The sequence below is a fragment of the Artemia franciscana genome, chromosome 2 (genome assembly GCF_032884065.1).
Source record: "Artemia franciscana chromosome 2, ASM3288406v1, whole genome shotgun sequence".
Lineage (NCBI taxonomy): Eukaryota > Metazoa > Arthropoda > Branchiopoda > Anostraca > Artemiidae > Artemia > Artemia franciscana.
In genome coordinates this window covers 63,080,104-63,097,478 of record NC_088864.1, presented here as the reverse complement: position 1 = coordinate 63,097,478, position 17,375 = coordinate 63,080,104, and the positions used below count along the sequence as shown (strand labels likewise).

Here is a 17,375-nt window from a genome sequence, read left to right as displayed (position 1 = left end):
CCGGAAATTTAGCATGAATATTAGCTGTAGTTTGAGGGGGTCAAATCTCTAACCTTTTCATCAATTTTTTTCTTAATTTCTTCAGCTAAATTTTGCTTTGTAGCCGCAAGTTCATTCTCTGTAGCGGCCACTAGGCTACGGAGATTAGCGGTGGGATTCGAAAGCTGGCTATCCGTTACCGAATATTGCTCTTTATTTAGAAACTGCCGGTAAACATCAGGATGATTTTTTTGCTCGTCAAACGCATGATTTACACCCTTAGTTTCCTTTGTTGATGCTTCTTTTTCATTATCATTAAAACTAAGAAGACTAGCGACTGATACAAGCTGACGATCGTGTTTTTTGCCGTAGCAAAAAACAACAAATTTGCAGTCTCCGGTATTCGTCGTCATTACCTCTAGGATTCGAACTGGCCAGAGGGGATAGCCCACAAATTTGGCTAGGAATAAACCACCGATTTTAAAGTTCGCAGGATTCATGCCTTATAAATGAAAGATTAAAAAGTGAAAGAAACTTATCTTTCAGTGAGGGCCGAGCCTCACTAATGTATCCAAGTGAACAATTAGTCCAAACTGTGCGAGGTCGGCCCAACTGCTAATGCTTCTCGACGCTAAACAGTGTGATTAACATCCAGGCGAATTATATCCAATTTTGTCTAAACACCACACTTGGCTATCGTATCTAATTTTCTCAATTTAAAACGCCAAAAATCTGATTGTGTAATAAATTCAAGCATCAGATTGCACAATTTCTGTAGTGATTGAATTAATTCATGGCTTAGGAATCAACTTCAAACAATTCCAAAGTTCAAACAGGTGCAATCCCTATGAGAGCTAGTTCAATACTGAATTAGCTAGGAAAGAGCGAATCTAGGAAAGAGCGAATCCCGGCCCATAATAACGAAAAGTTTTAAAATACGTTTTTCAGGCTAGTGACAAAAAAAAATTACATTTGTATCTAGTTCACAAATAACATTTATTCGATTAATCTGAATAGTAAAATGTTATTTTGAAAAAAATTAGAGGAATTTTGAAAAAGCCACGAAACTGATACAGTAAAGAGGACTAAAAGCAGAAAAATCTTAAGTGGTCAGCACAAAAAAAGAATATGTCAAAAAGATCTCAATAGTCTTTTACTGGCTGTGGCATCAATGAATTTTACTACAAAAACTCAAATTTAACTTTAATTTAACGTAAAAAACTCAGAATTTAACTCTAAAAAACTCAAGAAAGCTCAGTTTTGAGCAAAGTGCTAGATTTTCACCATTGTACAAATATAACAGAATTTCAGGAGCCAGTTTATTTTCGAAGTTTTTTCTAAGATAAGCCAGTTTTTTCTAAGAAATACTGCATAAACTGCGAAGCAGTAATTTAGTTCGTTTGAAGTTCTTACTTCGCTCCTTACTTTCCTCAGAAAAACTTTGTTGTTTTTGTTTTAATTAATTTAACAAAAAATGATTGACACATTCAAAATATGTCACTATTAGATGACAAAACCAGTATTATAAATTCGGTAAAATATAAAAACCGACTGACTTAGAATTAAAACATAGCTTAGGATACATAAATTTAAAATAATTGAATTTTAAACATTTAGAATTATGGTACAATTATGCTATTTTTAGAAATTGCTAATGAATGAGAAGTAATTGTTTGTCGCTGTTGGTATACGTCTCATCACATATTTGAAAGTCAACTGCTTTCAAATGTCGAACTATTTTTAGTCCTGTGGTGGCGCAGTGAGCTTGAGCTCAGCCTGGGAATGCAGGACCCAGAGTTTGAGCCGGGCCGTAACAGCTTCAGGGCCGACGAAAGGATCTTCATTGTCAAGAGGTGTCGTTTTTCTCATACAACACAGCAAGCAATTTTTATTATGCAACTTAGCAGAAAGACGATTTTAAGCGTTTGGTACTTAAGAATATTTTTTTTTCTTTTTAGAAAGACGTTTACGAATTTACACTTCGAACTTTCCTCGTCCACCTCAATTTTATTACAGCCTCACTCTTTGCTTTCCCCTGTGAGATTCTAACTTCTATCGAATCTTCTGTTATAATAACCTCTTTCTTTTACAACAACTTCTTTATGTTACATTCGAAAGTGTTCTGCTCTTCATTTTGTATCAGAAAGACGACTTTAAGCGTTTGGTACTCAAGAATTTTTTTTTTAGAAAGGCTTTTAAGAATTTACCCTTTGAACTTGGACGAAAACTAAGAGATTCGAAGATAACTGATAAAAGACAATCATTGCTTTTTTAATTTCAGGGAACCCGTTGGAATGTTTCTGCGCCGTCAAATGGCTAATTAGTGACGCCTCTTTGAAGTCAGCGCTATATGAAGCCAAATGTGCTGGCAAGACGGATTTAGATACCCTTCCAGAAAGCTTCCTTGACCAGATCTGTTGATTTATTCGGGCAAAAAAATGTGAATTTCAGTTTTCTATTGCAGTTTGTTCTAAAAGGAAACAGCGTATATTAGGTTGTATCAACTGAAGTTTCTAAGTCAAACAGAAAAATTTCGCATTTTCTATTCTTATCTTTAATCGGGCGTCACTGAAAAAGAAGAAAATAAATAGAAGTCAGGTGTTTGTAGCCCATATCCTGTTTTTTAGGCTAGAGTTCAAATTAATTTCCTAACTTGCTCAACTCCAGAAAATTAAACCATAAATTAGGCCAATTCAGTCAATGTAGTTCAGCAGTTCATGGTAATGGTTATTAAGTAAATTCCAATCCTCGTCAACGGAAACAAGACTCCCAAACTATAATTTTGTGGACAATATAGAAGTTTCGTATAAAAGTAAAGGGGGAAATCTCTCCCATAAATGACTGTGCGTTAAGACTCTACTTCAGAGTGAACTCGAAGCGCGCATTCTCGGAGTGAAATACTGCTGAAATTTGAAGTTTACCAAAGACAACCGTGGCTAACGTGACACAATTGTACCGTTTCAGGTACAATTTAGATTTCCTGGTACAATCCGGATATTTGGACATTTCTTGATGCAATTCAAGGTTTATGGTACATATGGGCTGTATTAGTAGGTCAAGTTTCATTTTTCCAAATCTTCGAAGCCCCTTAAGGCACTTCTTAGAGATTTTAGCAAAAGATAGAAATTTTCATCGACATGGCATATAAGAAACTTCCATAAGTTTTTAACCATTCATCAATGAGAAACAGCCCTTAATTTTTTCTTCTTTTTTTAGAGAGAGATTTGATCCTGTTTAATTTGAAAAACTTTTTCAACTAAACAAGTTTTGCAAAGAAAAGTAAAGAACACCATTGCACCAAATATGAGCAGAAATAAATCCAAACAATCTTCCAAGCATAAAACCACCCCAAATCACCATCAATAAATAAATAAAATCCAAAACGAAGAGAAATTACAATAAATAACCGAGTCAAACTCAAAACGAGCAAAGATTGAGCATGAGTAGGGCTGATAACCTCTATACCTTCTCCATACCACAACATAATTTGCAATTTACTTGTAACAAAATACATTTTAAATCTTTTCACTTTTTTGACTGCAATAAATAAAAAATCACTAGGACTTTAAGCAATAAGTATCAGTATATACATATTAAATTGACAACCCACGGCCATTTGTTGCATCTTAGAGTGATACTTGTTTTGTCACGCCGTGCGTCTTTGCACCATTATTGGAACACTTTCTACCAGGTGCTATAAAATTCTACCAAGCGTGGCGTGCGTCAGGTAGTGGAGAAGATTTTGGAAGCTTATTCACTCCTCGCACATTGGATAGGGTAACAATATATTTGGTGGTCTTTTGCTTTTTTTCTGATAGTTTTCCAGCTATTAGATTATTCTCTTTTTGTTTTTCGACAATTATAATATTTCATAAACTTATATATTTCTCCATAAGCTAGACGAAAATAGCGACGAAGACCACACTGCCTTTCCATAACGTTTGTTTCTACGTTGTATTTGTTTGTTTATATATTTCTATTTTTTATCATTTTAACAATTAACTCATAAGAGAGGAAACACAGGCTAAAAAGGCACAATAATAAACAAATGAGAAACTTAGTCCGTTCATGGTATTTCCTATGAATTGGCACGAAAGGGATACTTTGTTCGATTTTAGCACTTAATCGTCTTGAAAAATAAGTCACAATATGAAAATATAATCTACGTACGCTTGAGCCAGAGGCAACAAACAGTTAAAGATCTGAGCTAAAGTTGTAGTGGTAATCTGCAGTTATTTCTTCAAATCAAATTTCAGCCTTCTCCTCATTTAGAGCTGAGAAGATTTGATTACCCAAGGGAAGATGGCATCATAGTATAGAAGCGTTTAAGCTAGTATTAAAAAGTCGACAGACAGTCGGTATCATCATAATATTGTTTTGTTTTTTTAGCTTTAGATTTGCGCCTTTAATGTCAACGTCGAATAGGATATCCAGCACGCATTTTGGCGCTAGATTCAGACTAAATAAAAAAAAAAAACAAGTTTTTTTAACTGCAAGTTAGGAGTGACATTAGAACTTAAAACGAACATAATTATTCCGTATATGAAAGGGGTTGTCCCCTCCTCACCGCCTGGCTCTTTATGCTAAATTTTGACTCTTTGTCACAATTACTACTTTTAAAACAATAAAAAAAAACTTTAGAGTAAAGTGCGAGGCGTTGAAGAGGGGACAGCCCCTTTCATACACGGAATAAATTATGTTCGTTTTAAGTTTTAATGTCGCTCCTAACTTGCAGTTAAAAAATACTTGTTTTTTTTTTATTTAATTTCTGAAAATTTTTCAATTAATGCATGTTTTGATTTTGACTCATCTTACATGAATAATTAAAGCGAAATTTGCATTTTAATTTTGCTTTTTCTAAATGGCTTTCTCATTATTTTGATCGGACGGATAAAAAAACGGTGGGGGAGGAGGCCTAGTTGCCCTCCAATTTTCGGCTGCTCAAAAATTCAACTAGATTTTTTATTTTTTTACGTTTTTTTGTTAGTAATAAACATACGTACCTTACAAATTAACTCATGTAACGAGCTTCTATATTTGTGTATTTTCATTACGTATATGAGGGGGTTCACCCCCTCGTCGATACCTCGATTTTTATGCTAAAGCTTGAATTTGTCCCAAATCTTTAAGACTGACCTCCGAATCTCAAAAGCCGTAGAATAAATAGTTGAAATTACTAAAAATACTTTAGCGTAAAGAGCAAGGTACTGTGGAGGAGACGAACCCCCTTATATACGTAATAATTTATGTTCGTTTTAAGTTTGAATGCTGCTCATTACTTCCAGTTGAATATTTTTTTTTATTTACTTTCTCATTGTTTTTTTTTTTAATAATGCTAGAAAATCCTGCGCCCCCTTCATGGAAATTCTCTTCCCTCGTTATAAGTTCCTTCATGAAAAGATCATCCCGCGTAACCCCTTCCTCCAACCCACCCCCATCCCAACGCGAAAAAGTCCCCCTGAAAATATTTGTACACTTCATAATAACCACTACTATATGTAAACAATGGTCAAAGTTTGTAACTTGCAGTCCCTCCCCCGGGGACTGTGGGGGATTAAGTCGTTACATTTTAGTCATTCTAACAAGAAACTAAATAATAAAAAAAAATTAACTAGAAGTAAGGAACTACATTAAAACTTAAAACGAGCAGGAATTGTTCTGTATGTGATAGGAGCTGCCCCCTTTTCAACCATTGCTCTTTACACTACAGTCCTACGGTTCTTTAATTACAATTCTCATTCAACTTCAACGCCCTGTTTTCAGAAGTTAGTCTTAAAGAATTGTTGTAGGAGGTCAAACTTTACCGTAAAGAGTGAGGGATGATGAAGGGGAAACCCCCGTCATACACGGAGTAATTTCTATTTGTTTTAAATTTTAATATTGTTCCTTATAATTAAGTTGAAAAACTTGCTTTTTTTAATTTAATTTCTGACGGTTTTTTAAAATATTCCAAAAAATCTGAACCCCCAGATCAAAGTCTTCCCTTGAAAAATCCCCTCAGAAACTTTCCAAGTAACATTCTACCGATAGGGGAATCCTCCCTACCACAGAATTCCTCCGAAAAATTTCTGAGTATTTCATTAATAAATACTATATATTTAAACAATATGCAGATTATTCAGCTAGCAACCCTTTCCCGACGAACTGTGGTTACTATTGAGCAGTGTCTCTGCATACTTACAGTTCGTTACCACCAACTGTTTGAATGTGAAGAAAATTGGTAAGAAGAAAAGTGTCAGAAGAGTTCGATGCTGAGAAGCTCAATTGTCAAAAAGGGACAATGCGACGAACCAGGATGAAGTATGCTATAGCAATTGATCGCTTCCAAACTATCTAAGTTTCCCGGTGATACAGTTAACCCCCTCCAACCTCCTCAAATTTTCTCCCGGTAAAAAGAGTAAAAGTAGCATTTTGTGTTAAACAAAATCTGCAACAAGGAAGGTGCTATCACTGAGCAGTATTTTTATTCTAGCTTAGTCAAACTGAAGTGAGGACAGAGATTGATTTATACTTCCTCCCTACCCAGACCATTGTCTATGTTTACCTGGATGTTAACAAAAAGTTAAAAAATGTGAGGGTAAAGATATTCTTTTTGATACATTAGGCACTTGTCTCCTTTCCCACTGCGTAACGAACCACTGATACTCCTCCGTGATTGCTGACGAAAACTTCCCCTAACAATTCCACCTTTACTAAATCCCCCTTGAAACCTGAATTTCTGCCTGAAGAATTTCTTCTTAGCTTACTTTCATTAGAAAAAAAGACTTGTTTTTATTTAATTTCTGATGATTTTTCAGGTCACTGTGGAAAATCCCCCTTATGTGAAAATTTTTCCCGGAGATCCCCTCCCCCAATAGAGAATTTCTCACGGTGATAATTGCCAATGAAACCTTTCTTCTGGTGAAAAGTCTCACGGAAATTTCTCCCTTGGATAACCTCCCCCTCACGGTGAAATCTTTCATATAATTTCAACCTCGCTGAAAATTTCCCCCAGAATATTTCTCCGCATAAAATCGAGTAGCCAAAGAGAAAACAAGGTAATTAAAACGCACTTAGTATATGAGTCCTGGTAAATTCCTCCCGTATAATACATCTTCTGGAAAGTTCACTCCTGGAAACTTTTTCCCAATAAAGAATTCTGCCCGTAGAAAATACCCCCCCCCCACACACACACACACAGAAAATCACCCGAAAAATATGTGTATAATTTACAATAACCAATGCTACATGTAAACGATGGGCCAAGTTCATAGCTTGCAGCCCCTCCTTTGGCGGCTGCGGGGGGTCAAGTCATTATCAAAGACATAGTTATTATATCTTTTGACTATGCTGACCAAAGTGGATAACTCATAATTTTGATTGGATGACTTTGGGGGAAAAGGGGCGTGGGAGGAGAGCTAGCAAACCTCCAATATTTCTGGTCACTTAAAAAGGCCGCTAGAGCTTTTGATTTCTGGTTGAATGAGCCCTCTCCCAATCTTTTAGGATCACTCTTGAATTAGCCTTGAATTAGATCAGTCTTGAATTAGCTTTCGTTCAGTCTTGAATTAGCTTTCGTTCAGTCTCGAATTAGCTTTCGTTCCGTGAACCACTCAAATAACCTTTTTCTGGATATTGAACAAAGCTGTTTGGCAAGTTTTTATGAGCTTATTTTGCAATCATTCGTTGCCATTCTGTTCTCATTGAGTTAACATCGAAAGTGGATTATAATCAAGACAGAAACTAAGGATTTAAAGTTGACCTATTTTAAACTACATTTCCACGCTCGACTAAGCGGGTGATCGCTAATTGCATGAGTGTTACCTCTTTATGGATATTTGCCAAGTGAAATAACAGTTAATGTAATCAGAGGTGATTGTTGTTTCATTTCAAAGCGCTGGCTTGTTATTGTTTATCTTGACTTTGTTTGAAAGCGGGCACCTCTGGATTTTTATTTTTCAAACAGTTCGTGGTAACGAACTGTAGTAAGGAGCGACCCGGCTCAATAGTAAACGAAACTCTAAAAAACGGATTTTCGATGCTAAAAGATATATCAATCGGATTTTTATGCTGATTTCAAATATATAAGTTTTATCAAATTTAGTCTTTGTCATCAAAAGTTACGAGCCTGAGAAAATTTGCCTTATTTTGGAAAATAGGGGGAAACATCCCCCAAAAGTCATAGGATCGTAACGAAAATCACACCATCGCATTCAGCGTTCAGAGAACCCTATAGAAAAAATTTCGAGGTCCAATCTACAAAAATGTGGGATTTCGTATTTTTTGCCAGAAGACTAATCACGGGTGCGTGTTTATTTGTTTGTTTTTTTTGTTTTTTTTTCCCCAGGGGTCATCGTATCGACCAAGTGGTCCTAGAGTGTTGCAAGAGGGCTCATTCTAACGGAAATGAAAAGTTCTAGTGTCCCTTTTAAGTGACCGAAAAAATTGGAGGGCACCTAGGCCCCCTCCCACGCTCATTTTTTTTCCCAAAGTCAACGGATCAAAATTTCGAGATAGCCATTTTGTTCCGCATAGTCGAAAACCATAATAACTATGTCTTTGGGGATGACTTACCCCCCACAGTCCCTGCAGTAGGGGCTGCAAGTTACTAACTTTGACCAATGTTTACATACAGTAGTGGTTATTGGGAAGTGTACCGACGTTTTCAGGGGGATTTTTTTGTTTGGGCGTGGGGTTCAGGGGAGGGGGCTATATGGGAGGATCTTTCCTTGGAGGAATATTTCATGGGGGAAGAGAAATTCAATGAAAAGGGCGCAGGATTTTCTAGCATTACTTTTAAAAAAACAAAAAAACAATGAAAATATAAACATGAAATAGTTATTTCAATTGAAAGTAAGGAGAAGCATTAAAACTTAAAACGAACAGAGATTATTACGCATAAGAGGGGTTCTAAAAATACTTTAGCATAAAGAGCTAGGTATTTAGAAGGAGATGAATACTCCGCTCTTTATGCTAAATTATTTTTAGTAATTTCAACTATTTATTCTACGGCCTTTCTGATTCAGGGGTCATTCTTAAAGAATTGGGACAAAACTTAAGATTTAGTGTAAAGAGCGAGGTATTAAAGAGGGGACAAACTCCCTCATATATATAATCAAAAATATAAAAATATAAAAGTTTGTTACGTAAGTTAATTCTTAAATTACGTATATTTTTTACTAATAAAAAGCGTTCGTTAAAAATTAAAAGTTCTAGTTGCCTTTATAAGTAACCGAAAAAATTGGAGGGCAACTAGGCCTCCTTCCCCACCCCTTATTTCTTAAAATCGTCTGATCAAAACTAAGAGAAAGCCATTTAGCCAAAAAGAGTTAATAGCAAATTTCATTTTAATAATTTATGTACGGAGAGCCAAAATCAGACATGCATTAATTCAAAAACTTTCAGAATTAAACAAAAAAAAAACAAGTTTTTGAAATGAAAGTAAGGAGCGACATTAAAACTTAAAACGAACAGAAATTACTCCTTATATGAAAGGGGCTTTTCCTCCTCGACACCCCGCTCCTTGTGCTAAAGTTTGACTCTTTCTCGCAACTCTACTTTTTAAAACAATAAAAAACTTTAGCGTAATGAGCGGGGTGTCGAGGAGGAAAAGCCCCTTTCATATAAGGAGTAATTTCTGTTCGTTTTAAGTTTTAATGTCGCTCCTTACTTTCATTTCAAAAAACTTGTTTTTTTTTATTTAATTTTTAGAAGAAAGGAGCGCTTGCGATTACCTGCGATTATTAACGCAGAGAGGTTCTCCTTGCCCGGTGAAATGAATGTGTATTAGCCACGCCCCGTGTCGGAAACAAGCATAGACGCTATATATAAAGGATTAAAAGGATATTTGGAGGAGCTGCATTTTGATGAAAGCGGGCCCCATGTGATAATCGGTTTTAGTACATAAAGGAGCCCTTGCGTGTAATTTTCACTCTATGGCTTTCTAACGTGATTAAAAAGGCAGAGGGGTATTAACTGGTATCAATATGTCATCGACGAAAGAACACTTCGACCACCGTATGGATGAGCTGCAACAACTAATTTCGAAACTTCAGACTGAGAATAAAGTGTTAAGAGCAGAAAACAAACTGCTAAAGACTGAGCTGATTCATGTCAAGGCCACTGCTCTACGGTCGGAAATGTACGCTAGAAGAAATAACATTCTGATACACGGTGTTGAGGCTCCACAAGGAACTGAAAACCTGAAAAATACCGTAGTGATATTCCTCCAGTCTAAGCTAGGAATTACAGATGCCGACCAGCTACGCATGGGTACCATGTATCGCATTTCTAAAAAAAACGACTCCCTCTGAATCTTCAGCCGTTCCGAATCTGCGACGTAATACACAAAAACAAAAAGTTGTTGAGTCGATTTTTGTTAGCCTTGGTGACAATGACCGCTCAGCCATTATGAAGGAGTGTGGAAAGCTGAAAAAGACGGGTTTCAGTGTGTCAACAGATTTACCAGCTGAGCTCGGTAAAAGAAGAAAAGAATTACTAGCAATCGGGTATAAGCTGAAAACTTCGAAATCAGCAGCTGAAAAGGTTGCAGAAACGCGGGTGGTCCAAGGAGGAATAAGACTGTGGTTGGATGTAAAAAAAAAGTCGCGAAGATCTGATTGGTCTAAATTTTCAGACGAGTGCTTTGATCCGTTTACAGTGAGAATAACGGCACAACCTGACGATCCTGATTCGGATTCTCAAAGATTTTAGACTTCAGTTTTTTGTGGTTATAATAGCAAAAGCGGGCAAGAATGTCACTGATCAATAAGTTGTTTCCGCTTGCCTAAGTGATTCATGCGTTTTCCAAAAATGTCTCATTTTCCTTTTTTTCCTGTGTTTTGTAGTTATTCACGTTTGTTTGCGTTAGTTTACTATTGCAGTTTGGAAGAAATTCATTCGGGTGTGCGCTTTTCTCACGGCTCTTCACTTCGCTTCAAGATACGACCGCACTCCTCCGAAAGATTTAGTTAAGTTTTGAGTTCCCACTCTTTGTCCCCGGGGTGCAATGACTTGCCGATAGCTCAGAATAGGTTAGAACAGTTAGAAAAATCGTTTTTTAATTTGGAAGAAATTTTTGATCGAGTAATAAGTAATGAACAGATTATTCTTTGTTTAGTAGTAGTAAGTTTCCTCGAACTAAATATACTCAAATAATAAATATGGCCCAAGGATGCTCCAAATCTCAGATCAGTGTAATTCAACTGAACTGTCAAGGATTATGGTCATCACTGACTGATGCAATGACTATGTGTCGGCAAGTACAGCCTGATGCTCTTGGACTTCGCGAAACATTCCTGACGAGACAGAATGATAGCCTGTTAGATATCCCCGGGCACACATCGAATTTTATACATAGAAAAGATACGAGACGAGGAGGATTGGCAATCTACACAAAGAGTGAATACCCAGTTTATATAAATAATCAACTTACTCGGAACGGGGAAGGTGTATTTGAATCACTTTTCCTTGAAATGTCGCTTCCTTCACAAAGAAAAGTAATCATTCGATAAATTTACCGATCCCCATCAGGCTCTGTTTCTTCTTTTATGGATATTAAATAAAAAAACAAGTTTTTTTAACTGAAAGTAAGGAGCAACATTAAAACTTAAAACGAACAGAAATTATTTCGTATATGAAAGGGGCTGGTCCCTCCTGAACGCCCCGCTCTTTAAGCTAAAGTTTGATACTTTCTCTCAACTCTACTTTTTAAAACAGTGAAAACCTTTAGCGTAAAGAGCGGGGCGTTGAGGAGGGACCAGCCCCTTTCATATACGAAGTAATTTCTGTTTGTTTTAAGTTTTAATGTCGCTCCTTACTTTCAGTTAAAAAAACTTGTTTTTTTATTTAATTTCTGAACGTTTTTGAATTATTGCATGTTTTGATTTTGGCTCTCCACAGATGAATAATTAAAAAGAAATTCGCATATTTATTTGTTTTGCTAAATGGCTTTCTCATAGTTTTGATCGAATGATTTTGGGAAAAAAGGAGCGGTGGAGGAGGCCTAGTCCCCCCCCCCACTGTTTTGGTTACTTAAAAGGCAACTAGAACATTTAATTTTTTTAAAAAGGTTTTTATTACGAACTTTTGTATTCGTATGCTTTTATTACGTATATGAGAGTTTACCCCCTCATCAGTACCTCACTCTTTACAACAAAGCTTAAGTTGTGTCCCAATTCCTTAAGAATGACCCCTGAATCACAAAGACCGTAGAATAAATAGTTGAAATTGCTGAAAATACTTTAGCGTAAAGAGTGAGGTATTGAAGAGGGGACGAATCCCCTCATATGCGTAGTAATTTTGTTCGTTTTAATGCTGCTCCTTACTTTCAGATGAAAAAACTTTTTCATATTTATTTTTTTATTGTTTTTTTTTTTTTAAATGCTAGAAAATCCTGCGCTCTCTTCATGGGAATTTTCTACCCCCATGACAAATTACTCAATGGAAAGTTCCCCCAACATATCCCCCTCTTCTCAACAACTCCCCCCAGCAAAATAATTCCCTCTGAAAACATCTGTACACTTTCCAATAACCATTACTATATGTAAGCACAGGTCAAAGTTTGTAACTTGTAGCCCCTTAAGGTTTTTCGACTATGCTGAATAAAACGGCTATCTCAGAGTTTTGATCAGATGACTTTGGGAAAATGATTAGCGTGGGAGGGGGCCTAGGTGCCCTCCAATTTTTTGGTCACTTAAAAAGGGCACTAGAACTTTTTATTTCCGTCAGAATGAGCCCTCTTGCAACATTCTAGGACCACTGGGTCGATAAGATCACCCCTGGGAAAAAAAACAAACAAACAAACAAAAAAATAAAACACGCATCCGTGATCTGCCTTCTGGCAAAAAATATAAAATTCCACATTTCTGAAGATAGGAGCCTGAAACTTGTACAGTATGGTTCTCTGATACGCTGAATCTGACAGTGTGATTTTCGTTAAGATTCTATGACTTTTAGGGGGTGTTTCCCCTTATTTTCTAAAATAAGGCAAATTTTCTCAGGCTCGTAACTTTTGATGGGTAAGAATAAACTTGATGAAACTTATATGTTTCAAATCAGCATTCATTAAACTTATATATTTAAAATCAGCATTAAAATGCGATTCTTTTGATGTAGTTATTGCTAACAAAATTCAGTTTTTTAGAGTTTTGATTACTATTGAGCCGGGTCGCTCCTAACCACGAACTGTTTGATATTATCGGACACACTCCAGCTGCTGGAGAAACAGAATCATGATGTGGTCTTTATGGGTGATTTCAATATCAACCTGTCCCATCCCCTTACAAGTAGCGCCAAAGAAACAATAACAAGAACAAAAACAATAACAAAGAATCAGGGCTATCAAACAGTTCGTGGTAACGAACTGTAGTAAGGAGCGACCCGGCTCAATAGTAAACGAAACTCTAAAAAACGGAATTTCGATGCTAAAAGATATATCAAAAGAATCGGATTTTTATGCTGATTTCAAATATATAAGTTTCATCAAATTTAGTCTTTGTCATCAAAAGTTACGAGCCTGAGAAAATTTGCCTTATTTTGGAAAATAGGGGGTAACACCCCCTAAAAGTAATAGGATCTTAACGAAAATTACACCATCGCATTCAGCGTATCAGAGAACCCTATAGAAAAAATTTCAAGGTCCAATCTACAAAAATGTGGAATTTCGTATTTTTTGCCAGAAGACAAATCACGGGTGCGTGTTTATTTGTTTTTTTGTTTTTTTGTTTTTTTTTTGTTTTTTTTCCCCAGGGGTCATCGTATCGACCAAGTGGTCCTAGAGTGTTGCAAGAAGGCTCATTCTAACGGAAATGAAAAGTTCTAGTGCCCTTTTTAAGTGACCAAAAAAATTGGAGGGCACCTAGGCCCCCTCCCACGCTCATTTTTTTCCAAAATTCAACGGATCAAAATTTTGAGATAGCCATTTTGTTCCGCATAGTCTAAAACCATAATAACTATGTCTTTGGGGATGACTTACCCCCCACAGTCCCTGGGGGAGGGGCTGCAAGTTATAAACTTTGACCAATGTTTACATACAGTAATGGTTACTGGGAAGCGTACCGACGTTATCAGGGGGATTTTTTTGGTTTAGGTGTGGGGTTCAGGGGAGGGGGCTATATGGGAGGATCTTTCCTTGGAGGAATATTTCATGGGGGAAGAGAAATTCAATGAAAAGGGCGCAGGACTTTCTAGCATTACTATAAAAAAAAACAATGAAAATATAAACATGAAAAAGTTTTTTCAATCGAAAGTAAGGAGAAGCATTAAAATTTAAAAAGGAACAGAGATTATTACGCATATGAGGGGTTCTAAAAATACTTTAGCATAAAGAGCGAGGTATTTAGGAGGAGATAAACACTTCACTCTTTATGCTAAAAATTTTTTTAATAATTTCAACTATTTATTCTACGGCATTTCTGATTCAGGGGTCATTCTTGAAGAATTGGGATAAAACAAGATTTAGTGTGAAGAGCGAGGTATTAACGAGGGGACCAGCCCCCTCATATATATAATCAAAAATATAAGAATATAAAAGTTTGTTACGTAAGTTAATTCTTAAGTTACGTATTTTTTTTTTTTACTAATAAAAACGTTCGTTAAGAATAAAAGATCTAGGTGCCTTTTTAAGCAACTGAAAAATTGGAGGGCAACAAGACCTCCTTCCCCACCCCTTATTTCTCAAAATCGTCTGATCAAAACTAAGAGAAAGCCATTTAGCCAAAAACAGAATTAATACGCAAATTTCATTTTAATAATTTATGTACGGAGAGCCGAAATCAGACATGCATTAATTAAAAAACTTTCAGAAATTAAATAAAAAAAACAAGTTTTTTTAAATGAAAGTAAGGAGCGACATTAAAACTTAAAACGAACAGAAATTACTCCGTATATGAAAGGGGCTTTTCCTCCTCGACACCCCGCTCCTTGCGCTAAAGTTTGATTCTTTCTCGCAACTCTACTTTTTAAAACAATAAAAAACTTTAGCGTAAGGAGCGGGGTGTCGAGGAGGAAAAGCCCCTTTCATATACGGAGTAATATACGGAGTGGTAACGAACTGTAGTAAGGAGCGACCAGGCTCAATAGTAAACGAAACTCTAAAAAACGGAATTTCGATGCTAAAAGATATATCAAAAGAATCGGATTTTTATGCTGATTTCAAATATATAAGTTTCATCAAATTTAGTCTTTGTCATCAAAAGTTACGAGCCTGAGAAAATTTGCCTTATTTTGGAAAATAGGGGGTAACATCCCCTAAAAGTCATAGGATCTTAACGAAAATTACACCATCGCATTCAGCGTATCAGAGAACCCTATAGAAAAAATTTCAAGGTCCAATCTACAAAAATGTGGAATTTCGTATTTTTTGCCAGAAGACAAATCACGGGTGCGTGTTTATTTGTTTATTTGTTTTTTGTTTTTTTTTCCCAGGGGTCATCGTATGGACCAAGTGGTCCTAGAGTGTTGCAAGAGGGCTCATTCTAACGGAAATAAAAAGTTCTAGTGCCCTTTTTAAGTGACCAAAAAAATTGGAGGGCACCTAGGCCCCCTCCCACGCTCATTTTTTTCAGAAATTCAACGGATCAAAATTTTGAGATAGCCATTTTGTTCCGCATAGTCTAAAACCATAATAACTATGTCTTTGGGGATGACTCACCCCCCACAGTCCCTGGGGGAGGGGCTGCAAGTTACAAACTTTGACCAATGTTTACATACAGTAATGGTTACTGGGAAGTGTACCGACGTTATCAGGGGGATTTTTTTGGTTTAGGTGTGGGGTTCAGGGGAGGGGGCTATATGGGAGGATCTTTCCTTGGAGGAATATTTCATGGGGGAAGAGAAATTCAATGAAAAGGGCGCAGGACTTTCTAGCATTACTATAAAAAAAAAACATTGAAAATATAAACATGAAAAAGTTTTTTCAATCGAAAGTAAGGAGAAGCATTAAAACTTAAAAAGGAACAGAGATTATTACGCATATGAGGGGTTCTAAAAATACTTTAGCATAAAGAGCGAGGTATTTAGGAGGAGATAAACACTTCACTCTTTATGCTAAATTTTTTTTTAATAATTTCAACTATTTATTCTACGGCATTTCTGATTCAGGGGTCATTCTTGAAGAATTGGGATAAAACAAGATTTAGTGTGAAGAGCGAGGTATTAACGAGGGGACCAGCCCCCTCATATATATAATCAAAAATATAAGAATATAAAAGTTTGTTACGTAAGTTAATTCTTAAGTTACGTATTTTTTTTTTTTTACTAATAAAAACGTTCGTTAAGAATAAAAGATCTAGGTGCCTTTTTAAGCAACCGAAAAATTGGAGGGCAACAAGACCTCCTTCCCCACCCCTTATTTCTCAAAATCGTCTGATCAAAACTAAGAGAAAGCCATTTAGCCAAAAACAGAATTAATACGCAAATTTCATTTTAATAATTTATGTACGGAGAGCCGAAATCAGACATGCATTAATTAAAAAACTTTCAGAAATTAAATAAAAAAAACAAGTTTTTTTAAATGAAAGTAAGGAGCGACATTAAAACTTAAAACGAACAGAAATTACTCCGTATATGAAAGGGGTTTTTCCTCCTCGACGCCCCACTCCTTGCGCTAAAGTTTGATTCTTTCTCGCAACTCTACTTTTTAAAACAATAAAAAACTTTAGCGTAAGGAGCGGGGGGTCGAGGAGGAAAAACCCCTTTCATATACAGAGTAATTTCTGTTCGTTTTAAGTTTTAATGTCGCTCCTTACTTTCATTTCAAAAAACTTGTTTTTTTTATTTAATAAACAATAACAAATCCATGTGGCTGCATAAATTTGAACCCTGGATAAATACATATTAAACTGTGAGATAAAAATGTTTTTCTTTATTTTTTGCATTATCCCTAATCTTGTGTTACCCTAAGTGTTAATTTAAGGGACCTACCACAGTGCTGTGATAGATGGATATAGACTTTTGGGCCATTCATTCTATTTTCTATTCTCCAAGGAATTGCACATCTTCCCGTTCTTCATTATTTTAACTATACAGTGTTGCCGGTCTATATTTGCGAAGTATCTGTTTTTGATAAAGCCACAGATTACGTAAGCTGAATCATTTGTCTTCTACATTTGGGGAAACCTGTGCAGAAGAGAGCGATAACGAACACGAAGAGCCGTATTGGTACCGGGGGGATATCCATCCTTAAACTTCTGGGGATAGGCGATTCGAGTATCCACACTTCCCACAGGTCCAAATTCACCCCCCTCCCAAGTTCTGAAAACCCCGTGACAAATTGATATCTGTTGGCTGAAAGTTTTTCCCCGCATTTAAAAAAAAGGCATCGCTTTTTTCACATCATGCCGCCACCTAGCGAAATTAAGGCCTTTTCAAGAAGAAGACCAAAAAGGACTCATATAAGTCCGAAAAAAGGACCCGAC

At 36.2% G+C, this 17,375-nt stretch overlaps 1 protein-coding gene across 2 annotated transcripts in view; it reads left to right on the top strand.

The window, feature by feature from the left end:
* LOC136043917 (oplophorus-luciferin 2-monooxygenase non-catalytic subunit-like) overlaps positions 1 to 2,591 on the top strand; it is a 35,019-nt gene extending 32,428 nt beyond the window's left edge. For both annotated transcript variants that reach the window (XM_065728963.1, XM_065728961.1), the window contains one exon: positions 2,261 to 2,591. In XM_065728963.1, the coding sequence (XP_065585035.1) occupies positions 2,261 to 2,400 (140 nt within the window). In that variant the 3' untranslated portion in view covers positions 2,401 to 2,591. The remainder of the gene's footprint in view (positions 1 to 2,260) is intronic.
* Positions 2,592 to 17,375: the final 14,784 nt, after the last annotated feature.